We start from the raw sequence: 9,318 nt of genomic DNA, 5'->3' as shown, positions 1-9,318 counted from the left end.
AGAGACTTCTACGTTGTAAAATATGTTAAAATTTTTAAAATATGTTGGATCTGAATCTAGCAACTATATATATATATATATATGCATATGTGCATATATGTTGAGATACATTGCGTGATAAAATAAGGCACGAAAAGAATTAAAATCATATTTGGTGGGTCTCAGGTCAAAAAGATAGTTGAATGTAGACCTAATTGCCTCATGTGCTAATTGTGACGCTATTAGCTAGATCATGAATGTAAAGCAAAGCATTCACGTTTACGACCCCTGCAGGTTTTTGTCAGTGTAATAAGCTTATAATTAAGTACATAGCATTGCACACGTGACCCATTACTTGATGCATGCATGCATGCATGTATATATGTTTGTATGTATATATCATGTATCATGTATGTACGTCGATGGCCGGCAAAGTAAAATTAATGGATAGATATCGCTAGCTTATAAATGGTTCAAAAAGGGAGGAAGGAAGCTTGTCTGACGTTCTATTTTGTTTTGTTGTTGTTTTCCTCCGTAATGGTAGGTTGATTTGAAGTGGGTCAAATTTCAAGAAGAGGAAATAATGATTGAGGGAACACAAATTAATTAGAAAAGTATTTATAATTATTGGTTGTTTAATTACATTTTACATTCGGACATAACGTATATAGCTAAAGAAAGGGAAGACTATAGTCTGATCGGCGCGTGCCATGGAAATGAGACAAGATCAGTGGTCAAAATAGAGAGATTAGAGGCCAACAATTCATGATGATGTGGTCGTAATTGGAGGAGTGGAGATCATGAGGCAGCATTTGTTGCAAACGTTTGGGGATGGTAGGTAATTGGAGGCCCAAACCCAGTAGATTATTCAACCATTATGAACGAAATGAAGCCTAATCCTTGAGGAGAGGAGGAGGTTGAGAAGAGAAGTGGGGGGAGAGATGGAAGGAGGAGTGCTCAGGCTGTGGATTTTTGTGAGCAGATGGTTAAACCGTTTCTTGGAAAAAGAGAGCCAAATTTCATTCAAGAGAAACTCTCTTTTGAAGTTAGATTTACTTTGCAATAAAATTAACTTTATAATTTGACAAATCATATTAAGCAATCTCAGCTTGTGAGATTACTTTCGTATAATTTCTTTATGGCTAAAATATTTCTCTTATATATAGACAGTTTTCTTTCCTTTCTAAATCTATGAATAACATACACCCTGTCGCCACTTCTTGGCCTTCGTCCCTTAGCCAGAAAGGTAGACCAAATGTTTAAATCTATTTGCAAATCTCATTCTTAACACACCAAATATATTACTGTAATAAACCAGGGGTGTCCTTAGTGGGCATGCCCGGGGAAGATGAACTTGGATCAAACGGAGGCTTGAACGCTGGATTCACTCGTGGAACAACTACACAAATTGTCCTTAAGGTATTTCTTTCGCTGTGTATATTTACATGGAATCTAACAATTACTAATATGGAAGCATATCATGTCAGCTTACATAAAAAATATTAGTCTTTTAATTTTTTCTATGTATATCATAAATCTCACAGTAAGTGATATATTAATTATATGCAAATTTGTAAATGGTATAACTCCGAACTTATCAGCAATAAGACTAAATACAAATCTGCAGCCATTGTCACCAATTTACCAATGTGGCATGTATAGACTTTTCCCTTTTGCAGTGACATGCTCATTTTTTTATGGTCGAAATTCACTCTTTTATAGTTATAGAATAAAAGCCTACATGATTCCCTCAAAAATGATTAGCAAATGTTAATTAGCATTCAGCTGAGAATATATGAGTTTCATTCTTAATTCTACCCTACTTTTTAATAAAAAGAGTAAAATTTCTTGATCAGTAGGCCTGAAGAGTAACAAATCAAGGAGAATCATGCTAGCAAGGTCAGCAAAAGCATGCCATCTGTTAAAAAGTTATAAAAACATAAAAGTCCTGAAAAGGCAAAAAGACCAAAAAAATCAAAATTATAAATCAAACCTTTTGAAAAAACGAAGAGCTATTAGAATATAAATTTCATTACTCCCTTTGAGTTTGATTAAAACATATCCTTATCCTTGTATATGAACAGGGGATTGGGGATTTCTCTACGTTATTGATAACTGCACTAAATGGTGTTTGACTGTTTAATATATATAGAAAAAATTCTATTATAAAGTCGGTAGGTAGACCTCACTGTCTAAAATGTTTACATGACATAATTTGGTTTAGAAGATCAATTCTAAAAATTGAATCTTATAAATCAAATTTTGGATGGTGTGCTTTATACACATATTCAATAACATAAAAAGTAATATAAACTTGAATATATCCTAGAGAAACCTATATTCTTCTTATACAAGTCATATATCACATAGAGGATGATGAAGAAGCATGAGCCAATAACACAAGTGGCAACGACAAGATCTAGGGAATGCGCTAACACAGCATACGCACCTGTGATAAATGCCAGCACCATTGCTCCCATGGCCATCAAAATAAAACTGAAGGCCAGGCTGAGAAAATCGTAGCGAGTTTCATCAGATTCAGAATGCTTGATCAACAAAAGTGGCATGAGTAGATGGGTAACAACAGCAGAACTAGATAGCACCAAGGATATGACATCACTGATAATGAACGCTTTAAAAGCAGCATTTCTCCTCAAAACTGCAGAGCCTTCATGATCATTAGGGGCACCTCCAGCACCAACAAAACCACCAGGCATGGTTATAGCTGCGGTAAAGGTCACGGTTGTGATGACTGCAGCCACTATCAAGTGTGTTTCGGCCGCTTTCACCAAATATTCTTTCCTCCTCGCCTGGCACCACTTCACCTCGTCCTTCATTATGTCATCCAGGGTGATATTGTTTTCATCCTCCTTGAGGAATACCCTTCTCGAACGAGATCGGAGTTTAGTCGCAATGTCCATCTTCTATAAAAATTTTAGTGAATTGAATAATGTGAGCGATTGTATTTTTCACGTAGTTTATGATAAACAAAGCCGTACTCAAGATATAGGAATAATACTACTTGCATTTTTACTTTTTAAAATATGTTGTTTCTGAAAGAGAAGAAACCAATCAAAGTCTCTGCAAAATTTATGAAACAAAGGGTATTTGACAGCTTCAATCAAGGGAGAGGGCACGCAGCTTGAAAGAAAAAAAAAGGGAGAGGGCACGAAGCAGCAGGGCCGAAGTGTAATCTCAATCATGGGTTTGCAACCCATGTCAGGCTTGAATCGATCAAGCCGCATGCTTATTGGGCCATGACTAGGTCGATCTAGTTTTACGGGCCTTTACCCAAAGAACAAGATAGATATCGTATACCTCAATTTCAGAACCAACAAAAAGAAAAGAAAGCACGAGCTGTGCCACTTTTACATTTTCCAAAGAGGAAAAAAAACCCAATCAACGAGTAAGTAATTAGTGATCTATTTTGGTGGGATGAAAGAGAACAGATCGATTGTGACGTTACCTTTCTTGGCGATAACTTTGCACTTGTTAAAGCGACTTGATAAGCATTGAGGTTATTTTTGTTGAAGGCCATCTTATCTACTCTGGGGTGATCCATGAGATCCCTGTTTACGTCCTCGGAATAGCGGGAATATTGGTGATGGAGAGGAGTGTTCCCTTCGGCGTTCTTCTCGTTCAAAAGATTGCTGAGAGATGAATTTTTAAGGATCGTACTCACTGTACGAACATCGCCCTCGACCGCAAAGTGCAACGCATTCCAGCCTCTGTTGTCAACCAGTTCGCAACAATCTGGACACATGCCTATAATACTTTCCATGACCCGATTATTGCCACGATAAGCTGCAATGTGAAGAGCTGTCCTCCCCTCTTTGTCTTTCATATATGCTACTTGTGAATCATGTTCCAGCAACAGCTGTGTAGACCACCACCAATTTGAGTATGCAGCCAAGTGCAGTGGAGTCCAACCTTCTTGGTCTGCCTTTTTAGTTGGAGCTCCTCCAATTCGTTCCAGAATTGGTTTGATTGTTACTACAAAGAATTTGAATTCATGTTAAGTACCGTAATAACTTTGTATCCGACACAACAACGACTTGTTAGGAGATAGAATTTACGGGATTTAAATTCTCTAGGATTCTTCCTCAAACTCTTAAGGTTTAGACAGGAAGAGAGATCGAGATAGATGCAATGGAGTACCTTTGTTATCCCAAAAAACTGCAGCATGCAAAGCTGTTCTACCTAAGGGACCATCATAAGCTGGTGAATTGCAGGTTTGCAAAATTTCCAAAACCAAATTTTCATAGTTTCTCTCGACGGCAATGTAGAGTGGAGTCTCCCCGGCATCATTAACAGAATATGAAAAATCTGGGTCTTCCCTTACTAAAAGTCGTACCACTTCAAAGTGATTATAACGTACAGCCTCATGTAAGGGTGTGTCATTCTCTTTGTTCACCATCCTAAGCAACTCCCTGACTGCTTCAGCCCCGCTTCCAAGATCTTGATGGTGTCCATGTCTCGCATGTTGGATCAGAACTCTAACGATATTAGCATGCCCGTACCTTGCTGCGACATGTAATGGAGTTTCATCTTTGACATTGACTTGACATAAAAGTGAAGGACACATGTTGAGTATATCTCCCACGAAGTTCCTCTCTGTTGACTCTATCCCATTTTCGGAGGTTGTGATGAAAATATGGAGGACTGTGTTTTTGTTTGGTGTTAATAAGGCTTCTAGTGGCAGTTTGAATTTATGATTTTTGAAAGCCATGATGTTGCCTTTTGCTGCAGCATCATAGAGAAGCGGATTCATGCAAGTAATGGTCATGGCCTCTCTATTTTCCACACAAAAGAGTACTACTCCTGGAAATCTGAAAAATGAAACCTAATGGAAAATAATGTTACCCCTTTGTACAATAAATCGGTGATCACAGGAAAGAAAATTTCTTTTTCTGTTCATTTTGTTAATTCTATGAATGACATTCATTTGTTGATAAAAGAAGTTATATTTATTAGGGCCGATAACTTGGATCTCCCCAGATGGCAGAAATTAGTATTTACAATATATATAAAAGAAAAGAATAAAATGATAGATATATATATATATATAGCAAATACTGAATGCAAAACAAATTATGAAGAATACAGAATATGTTCATCAAAACTAAATTGAAACAGATGCAGCACCTGATATTTAACTTATAATTACCGTGCGGACTTCTTCCTCTGATGCAAGCTTAATTTCTGCCTCCACCTTCCCCAGAACTATGTTCGAGATAGTGGGGAAAAGAACAAGAGCAATCGATCGAATATAAAGCCAGTGGAGTAGTAGTACCTTGCAAACTGCTTGGAGTTGGTTGTGGAGGAAGACCTTTCTCTCGAAGCCAAGATTGGTGAGTTGGAATTCAGCTTCAAGAGTTGTAATTCACGGCATTAATGACATCTAGGTGGGGGATAGAATGGCTGGTTTCTGCCAACCAGCGTAGAAAGTTCTTTAGAATATTTGGCTTTTCAAAAAACTTCTAGAGTCAAAGTCAAAGTTGTAATTGAAAGATACTGGTTTAGAGTCAAAGTCAGTGACTTTGAAGGATACTGGTTTTATTTTAAACTTTGTTGGGCGAATTTATCATGGAAGAAGTCCATGATAAATGGGTCTGTTGTCTATTGTTGTGGGTTAACGTTTGTGCATCATATGAATTTTCTATGGAACAGGAAAAGTCTCCCCCAACAATTTTTATCAGTTTGTTTCTAGATGCATGGTCCAAATGGAAACTTATACTTTTTTAAGCCATGTTGCATTATTTGACCTTAGCAGATTGAATTGAACACCTTAACCTTTTTTTCTCGTTGGATGTGTACCAAATATATTGAGAATTTGGGGATACCAACTACCATGCAAGTTAAATATGAGGGTCAGTTGTACCATGTCAAGAACCCCAAATGGGTCTGTTGTCTATTGTTGTGGGTTAACGTTTGTGCATCATATGAATTTTCTATGGAACAGGAAAAGTCTCCCCAACAATTTTTATCAGTTTGTTTCTAGATGCATGGTCCAAATGGAAGACAATTTGTTTTTCTTTTAAATGGAATAAGTTAGCTAGCCTTATGAATGAGTAAACTACTTGTTCTTTAAATTTTAAAGTCTCATTCGAACTCTAGAACTTAGAATGAGAAAAAGACATGTAAACTGGACCCCATAACATTTATTGTGTGTATCTTTCTCTCACTGTGGTCCTAGAGTTCTAAGCATCCGATACCAAATGCTGTAGTGATATTTGACACTAATATCATATTAGAAATTAGTGATATTTGGTTGATTAATTAAAGATTGTGAGACCTTTTGTGGGTGTTAGCAGCACTCACTGTAAAAAACAAGAGGCAAGAGGATGGATGATGAATGGTGTTGTAACACCCCTTCCCGTGGGTCAAGAGTGTAACGTACATTCATAACATAATGCATGGTAAAGAGATTTAAGTCTCATAAAATACCTCATCTATTAGATCATAAAACTCATATAGTATGAGAATCTTTCATAACATAAAAGTTGAGAAATAAAAGAAATGACATAAGCTAGTTCTATGTGATACCAATATTTGCTTAAATGTCTAAATCATACACTAAGCCTCCGGAATTTTATTCCACTCCTGGCACCCTGCTCTGTATTCAGGAAATCATCATCTGGAATATTAAAACATAAAAATAGAGAAACAAACAAATGAGTTGAAGAATCAATAATAGCACATCATACTATAAATTTAACTTAGTTTAACATAATGCTTAATTTTGAAAACTTACATCTATCGTCACACATTCACATAACATATATATCATTCATTAGTAACCTATCAAAAACAACCTATCAAAAATTAATGAAGGACGGGTCTCGTTGAGCATAGAGCAAACCAACCTATCAAAAACAAGAGGAAGAAGGGTAAAAATATGAAATCAATAGGTACCGAATGACTATCTGGAAAAGGCTCGAACACGGCAGTGTTACATTAACCAGAAGATGTATTACTATAGAATGAAATCCAGCCTCTTGAATTTGGACAAGAAAAAAAAAATGAGAACTCCATGCATTTTCTAACAATCATACATGACTTGTTCATCTTGTCTTTCACTTATTTAGTGGCCATCATTACATGTGTGCATTGGTCCAATTGTTGTTGACTGTATATAACATATCATGACATAGGGTAAACCATAGGGGTGGGCAGCGGGGCCCCGTTACCCGCTGCCCCGCCCCGTTCGCCCCGTCCCCTCATAGTACGGGGCGGGGCATCGGCACCGTCAGGGCCGGGGCGGGGCCCCCCGGCCCGTAAGCTGTAACCCATGCGGGGGCGGGGGACGGGGACGGACCCCCCCGGTCCGTTTTTCCCCCGCCCCGTATCATATATAATATATATAATATATATATAAGTTTAAGCCCCGTTGATTTCCCTTTCCCATTTCTTCTCTTCTGGTGTCTAACCGTGGTGTGGGCGTTGGTGGCTGTTATGGCCTCTCGACGCAAGGGCGTGGCCGTGGGCTACGGTGGCTGTTATGGCGTCGAGGCGTGGGCGTGGGCTACAGTGGAGCGCACCATTTCAAGCAAGCTATGGGGGGAGAGAGGGAGAACGGTGTAGAGGGAAAATGACAGAGAGAGAGAGAGAGAGAAGAAAAAGAGAGAGAGAAGGGGGGTGCGGGGGGCCGGACGGACTGCCCCCCCACCCCGTACCCCGTCATGCGGGACGGGGTACCCCGCCCCCGCACACCGGAGGCGGGGGACGGGGGGGTGCCTACCCCGCACCATATGGTGCGGGTAGCACCCCTAGTAAACCACGCTTGGGTCCGTGACACCTTATAACTTATTATAACATGAAGTGAAACACGCTTGGGTCCATGTTATCACATATCATATGATGAACCACGCTTGAGTCCGTAGCACCGCATAACATAACCTGTGCTGAAGCACGCTTGGGTCCGTGTCATAGAGTAGCTCCATGAAAACTTTTTGCTGCTCCATAAGAGCTATGATGGATTTTGAGGTCCATCTTTTATCCTGCACAAGAAAACATCACGTTATACCTGTGTCTTTTAATTCTCTAGTTAGAGCTTCTGCTAGACAATTCCTTTCTCCTTTGATGTGTTCAACATCACGTTGATAGTTGTTAACCATTGCTGCCAACCGCGTAATCTACTTCGCTTATAATCACCTGCAATGTTAGTCCGCAAGAAATACAGAAAATTATTTGAATCTGCACAAACTAGAAAGCGTTGAGGTGATAGATAAATTTTAAATTTATCTATTCCTTTTGTCACACAAGATATTCTTCTTCATTGCTATGGTAATTTAATTCTGATCCTGAAAAAGAACCTCATGCATATCTACACAGTTCTTCATGATAAGAATCTTTATGTTCATTGGAAGCATCCGTTTCTAACACCAGTCTTTCTTCTGGGTTAGGATGATATAAAGCTGGTAAATCTTTTACCTTAGCTTCATGCAATTGGAATCCTGGTCACTCAAATTCCATGCTACTTTTTTGAGCTTAAGCTGTAGAGGTTTTCTCACATCAGCTAATCATTTGATGTATGATTCGGCATGGGTTAAACAGCCTAAAAACCTTTGAAGCTGCTTCTTGTCTTCGATCTTGTCAGGAAAATTTTGAATATGATCTAGGACATGTTGCTGTAGCTTATGCTTTCCTTTTTCTAAAGTTAAGCCTAAGTAATTTATTTTCCGGACCATTATCACAGCTTTCTTGCTGGTAATTCAATTCCGTTATGGATGCAAACACTTAAAACAATCTTTAGATGCTTTACATGTGCATTTTCTTCATCACTAAAGATTAGTATTGTCTATATAAACAATACAAAAATCTTTAAATGGTTTCAGGATATTATCCATATGTCTCTGGAAAATACCTGGTGCTTGTTTTGGTCCAAATGGAATTACATTCCATTCGTACTGTCCTTGAGGGCAGCTGAATGCCGTCAATGAGGAGCATTCGGGTTTTAGCTTAATTTGCCAAAATCCTGATTTGCAATCTAATGAGGAGAACCATTGATTTCCTCTGATCAACTCAATGAGTTGTTCTTTCTTTGGAATATAATAACCATCAAAAGCTGTAACTTCATTCAGCTTCTTATAGTTTATTACCATTCTCTTTTTACCACATCTTCTTTCAAAATCATTTTCTACAAGAAATGCAGGAAAAGAGTGCATTGATTTACTAGCCTTAATAACTTTTAAGCTCTAGTAATTCTTGAATCTGCTTAGCAAATTCTTTTCTATCCTCTGGAGTGTATTCCATAGGTTTTACCCTAACAACTTGGTGTTCCTGGAGGTAGAAGTTTGATTTCTGCTTCAGGCTTTTGTCTTGCCCAAAGTCTAACCA

At 38.3% G+C, this 9,318-nt stretch overlaps 2 protein-coding genes across 6 annotated transcripts; both read right to left on the bottom strand.

The window, feature by feature from the left end:
* Positions 1 to 2,095: 2,095 nt before the first annotated feature.
* Positions 2,096 to 7,700, bottom strand: LOC122289476 (protein ACCELERATED CELL DEATH 6-like). Of its 5 annotated transcripts, none has more exons than XM_043096491.1 (4): positions 5,125 to 7,700; positions 4,138 to 4,822; positions 3,446 to 3,972; positions 2,096 to 2,903 (listed from the first exon to the last, which is right to left on the bottom strand). In XM_043096491.1, exons 2-4 carry the CDS (start codon positions 4,763 to 4,765, stop codon positions 2,268 to 2,270), a joined length of 1,791 nt encoding a protein of 596 aa, XP_042952425.1. In that variant the 5' UTR covers positions 4,766 to 4,822; positions 5,125 to 7,700; the 3' UTR covers positions 2,096 to 2,267. The 5 variants fall into 5 exon arrangements, with proteins under 5 accessions (XP_042952425.1, XP_042952426.1, XP_042952424.1 ...); XM_043096492.1 differs by having other exon boundaries at positions 4,138 to 4,808; XM_043096490.1 differs by having other exon boundaries at positions 5,147 to 7,700.
* LOC122289345 lies at positions 6,549 to 9,083 on the bottom strand. The gene is made up of 5 exons (XM_043096326.1): positions 8,846 to 9,083; positions 8,078 to 8,133; positions 7,879 to 7,979; positions 6,781 to 6,845; positions 6,549 to 6,616 (listed from the first exon to the last, which is right to left on the bottom strand). The coding sequence occupies exons 1-5, from the start codon at positions 9,081 to 9,083 to the stop codon at positions 6,549 to 6,551; spliced, it is 528 nt and encodes a 175-aa protein (XP_042952260.1).
* Positions 9,084 to 9,318: the final 235 nt, after the last annotated feature.

This window comes from Carya illinoinensis, chromosome 12, assembly GCF_018687715.1.
Source record: "Carya illinoinensis cultivar Pawnee chromosome 12, C.illinoinensisPawnee_v1, whole genome shotgun sequence".
Lineage (NCBI taxonomy): Eukaryota > Viridiplantae > Streptophyta > Magnoliopsida > Fagales > Juglandaceae > Carya > Carya illinoinensis.
The sequence above is the reverse complement of the archived record's forward strand: the minus strand, read 5'-3'. Positions and strand labels throughout refer to the sequence as shown.

What these genes read in the sequence shown, in the direction of transcription:
- LOC122289476 (XM_043096491.1), bottom strand. Translation starts at nt 4,765, where the DNA reads ATGACCATTACTTGCATGAATCCGCTTCTCTATGATGCTGCAGCAAAA. An exon ending in AGTTTTTTGGGATAACAAAG is followed by an intron (nt 3,973 to 4,137) that starts GTACTCCATTGC and finishes AATTCTTTGTAG; the next exon opens with TAACAATCAAACCAATTCTG. An exon ending in CAAAGTTATCGCCAAGAAAG is followed by an intron (nt 2,904 to 3,445) that starts GTAACGTCACAA and finishes AAATTTTTATAG; the next exon opens with AAGATGGACATTGCGACTAA.
- LOC122289345 (XM_043096326.1), bottom strand. Translation starts at nt 9,083, where the DNA reads ATGGTAATAAACTATAAGAAGCTGAATGAAGTTACAGCTTTTGATGGT. An exon ending in AATGGTTAACAACTATCAAC is followed by an intron (nt 7,980 to 8,077) that starts GTGATGTTGAAC and finishes TTTCTTGTGCAG; the next exon opens with GATAAAAGATGGACCTCAAA. An exon ending in CCAAGCGTGCTTCAGCACAG is followed by an intron (nt 6,846 to 7,878) that starts GTTATGTTATGC and finishes TGTTTTTGATAG; the next exon opens with GTTGGTTTGCTCTATGCTCA.